The 4,314-nt window shown below is 32.5% G+C and overlaps 1 protein-coding gene across 1 annotated transcript; it reads left to right on the top strand.

Moving 5' to 3' along the window:
- Positions 1-263: 263 nt before the first annotated feature.
- LOC133176906 (uncharacterized) lies at positions 264-4,085 on the top strand. Its single transcript, XM_061311964.1, has 5 exons — positions 264-351; positions 2,049-2,281; positions 2,877-3,021; positions 3,170-3,319; positions 3,710-4,085. The coding sequence occupies exons 1-5, from the start codon at positions 264-266 to the stop codon at positions 3,946-3,948; spliced, it is 855 nt and encodes a 284-aa protein (XP_061167948.1). The 3' UTR covers positions 3,949-4,085.
- The last annotated feature ends 229 nt before the right edge of the window (positions 4,086-4,314 follow it).

Raw genomic sequence — 4,314 nt, 5'->3', positions numbered from 1 at the left:
TATATTGCTAGACATTTGTAAAGCAATAAGCTTGAATGAAGTATGAAGATCACGAACCTTATTCAATCTCGAAAGTCCAACGAAACGATAAAAATTTGGACCTCAAAATTTAGAGGTGAAATCAGGTGCCATGGAGGAGTGAGTATCCCCTGCCGACCGGTCCCAACCGTCGTGTGCTCCTTGTCATGATCAAATGATTTGATATTAATCAGATCGCAGGCAATTAATAATGCAATTATTATTCGACAGCTATGAGATGAAGAATGTGTTCTCCAGGATTCGCAAGCAAATATGTATTTGTTGCAATTGCATCCATTGTCAAAGTGTTTGCACAGATTCCTAGTGCAACATGTAAGTTTCCTTACTACTTGAACACTTCAATTTACTTTGTTTCAGTTTTTATACCTCCTGCAAAAGAAGATTAGGGGGGTTATAGGGGAATCAGTATAACCGACTATCCGCCTGTCTGTAGATTTTTTCTGATTTTTTCCGGACTTGTTCTCGGAGACTATTGCATTGATTTGTCTGAAAAGTTGCACACTCATTATTAACCACATGAAGGTGTGCACCTGGTATTTGCATCACGAATGAATAATTTTCTTCTTTTACAGATGTTTTCTTCTCATTTTTATTGACCTAGTCATTTTGGCTTTGTGTAAGTTTGAGACATCGAATCTAGAACTGCCAGTTGGTACATCTGACAATGTACAAAAATGCAGCTTAAAACTACTCATCTAAACTCAAAAAAAAAAACCCAGAAAGTATTAAACAATTGTTTTTGGTAGATAGTCGCTACAAATCTAAGAGTCATGCAGTAACCTTATTTAAAACATTGCATCAAGATAACACAGTTTTTGTCACAATATAAAGCTTTGTAACAAATTTAAACAAAAATCTTTGTTTTCAACAAAATGACACAAATGTGCATTTTCTATTGTGCTACAGACTCACGGTGCATTACATAGCAGATAGTGTTAATCCATTTGTCCCTATTAGGAGTAATGGGTGGACATGCATCCAGTTAAAGATTAATTGATGAGTTCAATGAGGAAAGCCGTCTGAGCATATCTGATCTAGCTAGCAGGTGTTATCTATACCTCCTGAAAATTATGTAGAAGAATTAAAGACTCTCTTAATTGGAATTTATAGTCTATCAAATTAAAATACTTAGTTACTGGATGACCATCCTTTTATGTTTAAAATGAATTTGATATAAACTTATCAAGATTAAGTTGATGTTGTATGATATAATTTTTTTTTCAGCAAATAAATGGCAGAGTGTCATGTCTCACAAAGATGACAGATACATGTAGTTGCAATTTATTTTTTTATCTCATAAAAAACAATATAATTATAACTAAAGTTTTGATGTTTTATTAGGTGGGCCTCAGTTAATCATTCATTAAAAATATAATGAGCAATTAAATTTTCACTGTTAATGTTTAAACAAATTGTGAACACCTGTTAGATCCATAAAACATGTTAAGTGAATTGGCACCTTTTCTGAAGATCCCAGCTGTTCATTTGTCATTTTGGGCAGTTCTAGTTAGAAATCCTTTTATATTTTACCTCATTCCCTTGTCTGTATCATGTAGAAATATAATCATTATCATCCATATCTTCATTTCTGCTTCCATTTTAAATTTTTGTATTATTTATGTAAGAGTTTTTACCTTGTAAACCTTGTGATACCTCATGAGAAAGATTTAAAATTTGAGAATCATGATCTATATGTAAATGATAGGAGAAATTAAAGTTGACATTTTTTATCATTACGTGAAAAAAAAATCCTAAAGAAAGCAATGCAAAACCATAATGACTGGTAAATTAGTTGTTAAAATCGTTTTAAAGAAATTATATATGTTTTAATGAATGCAACATTGAAAAAAATTCAAACCTATTCTCATAAATTAATTAGGAAAACGTAAGGGTTACTCACAAAATCCATAAACATTGATCCTCTCAGGAACAATGATAATTCCACAATAAATCAGAATTTGGCAATTTTAATGGATATTTTTGTTCATTTATTTTTTTTTATTTTGAAGATGAATTTGGAAGAGACTGCAATGTACATCTTGAAAACGTGAATGAGGATCGTCCAGTAGACGTAACATACAACGGAGAAAAAGTTTCATGCTCGAATCATTTTTCATTTAGAATTGAAAACCAAGTTAATTCGGATACCTATGCAATTTGCGTTACACCCAAATATTTCAAGGACCCAGATTGTGCTGTTGAATTAAGCTTTGAATATGCATTTACAGCTAATAAGCTTCAGGTGAAGTCTTTTATTTTAAGTACAATTTTCTTGTTCGTACAAGAGATAATTATATCACATTTTATCTTAATATCTCTAAAGGGGCCTGGACACAGATTTGAAGTTAATATTTTCTCAATTTTTCTGTATAATATCATGACTTAAATGTTGCTTTATCATTTCACACGGAAATACAATAAAAGTGTGTTCACAAACGTTTTTTATCTGGTAATTATTGAAACTACGAATTTCGGGACGCGTTTGATTGACACATCCTTGCACTTTCACAAAGTAGAATTTATTCTTAATACTTACGAAGAGTAGAAATTTTGTTGTGTATTAGTGAAAAATATTAAAACTATAATCTAGAAAATTCAGAGTAGAAATGAGAGAAAGCAAAACCAATTCCCCAGTATTGTCTGTTCATGCTCAGTGATGTGTGCAGAGTTAAACAAGTTGAACACACCCGGTGAAATGTAAACATTAACAATGACAGAGCTCGTGCCCTGTTTATAAAAGCAGATGTTTGACCTGATATCAAGAAGAATGCCGTTGTCATTGAATTTTAAGAATATTCATGGAATGTTGCAAATGTACTCATATCTTTATCTTTTAGTTTATTAACTGTACCAGTTATTACGATTCCAAATTCTGTGCCTCTGTGGGACGGGATCTGCACATACTCTTTGAAAAGCACGAGGGAAAAACCCCATCAAACTCAAAGTTCAAATTTCTAGTCACTGCTAAAAAGGTTCCTTATTGTAAGACATATCCTAATCTCATAGCAAGAGTTTGGTAATATTTTTGTCGAATTTTGTTAACTCTTACATTTATGGACATGTTATGTAGTTTCGTTTGATGCGATAATTCATCTATTGAATATGCCACCATTTACTTACTTTTTAACAGATCGGGAAGAACATAAGAATAACTTCGGTTTAATTGGTGGTGGTGTTGGTGGATCAATTTTTCAACTGATACTTTGTTTAGCTTGTTGTCGTCGTTTGAGAAGGAAATCTTCAGAAGGACGAGTATTGAGTCGGACACCTACAAATGAAAGTAAGTCTGAGCTTGTTTATATTTTCATTGAAAGAAAATATTCATATCTTCATTTTTTGGGGGGTGGGGGGTGGGGGGGGTGGGGGTGGGGGGTGGGAGTGTATTTCAAAACGTACCAAATTCATTATATGTATTACACTGCAACTTACATTTTCTTGTTTGATATTAAGGTTAATATAATGAATCTATTGCTTAGTTTCAACATATTTTATTGAATAAAGCGATAGAATAGTGGAATTAAGTTGTAAAAAAACTTATTGGTTCCTCTCCTTAAATGTCTCAAATTATGTTATACATACTGACGAAAAAGTTTGTTTTGTTGCTCTGACTTTTTAAGACTAATTTGCAAAGTTTTTAGAATAATTCTAACAAAACTCTCCTTTATTGTAGCTTCAACAGTACATCAAATTTCACATCCACCTACATCGTACCCCAGTCAATCAACAACACATGTTGTCCCATCATATCTGGATTCCCCAAGCTCATCATATCATTCAGCAGGAGATGATATGCAACATCATTTCCAATTTCGCCATCCTGCAGATTTTCATGTGCTAAATAACAAAGACAACAAATCTGCACCCCCACCAAGCTATGATGAAGTTTTCAACAACAAAATTCGTCCTTAAACTTTAATTGTTCAAATGTCCATTCAAAACAACAGAACATGGAATAAAAAATAATAATTTTTTGGGACTAGACGACAATCTCAATATGGTCACATGAGATTTCACTGATGTTAAAAAAGTTAAACTGCTTTTCCAAATTTATTCTTGTTGATTGAACACACAAGTACTCTGAAGTTGATATTAAAAGGATGCGTGAGTTTCTGATTGACAATATGCTTGTAGTAGCATGCATTTGAAACGTCATAAGACACATTTGTTGACGTTTAAATCTAGCTTCTTCGTTTAATTTCTCCATATAGGACTTTAAAAATTCACCGTAGCAATAGAGAAATATTCCCCTTCTCGTTAGAAATGTCAGAGAATATA

This window comes from Saccostrea echinata, unplaced genomic scaffold, assembly GCF_033153115.1.
Source record: "Saccostrea echinata isolate AGI-Se365-2 ecotype Australia unplaced genomic scaffold, CSIRO_AGI_Sech_v1 ptg000084l, whole genome shotgun sequence".
Classification (NCBI taxonomy): Eukaryota; Metazoa; Mollusca; class Bivalvia; order Ostreida; family Ostreidae; genus Saccostrea; species Saccostrea echinata.
Note: the sequence above shows the minus strand (reverse complement) of the source record. Positions and strands in the feature narration are given on the sequence as shown.

Bases quoted from the DNA above. Each gene is read 5' to 3' on its own strand.
- LOC133176906 (XM_061311964.1), top strand. From the start codon at position 264: ATGTGTTCTCCAGGATTCGCAAGCAAATATGTATTTGTTGCAATTGCA. The intron at 2,282-2,876 runs GTGAAGTCTTTT...TTTATCTTTTAG, and splicing joins TTACAGCTAATAAGCTTCAG to TTTATTAACTGTACCAGTTA. The intron at 3,320-3,709 runs GTAAGTCTGAGC...CCTTTATTGTAG, and splicing joins TCGGACACCTACAAATGAAA to CTTCAACAGTACATCAAATT.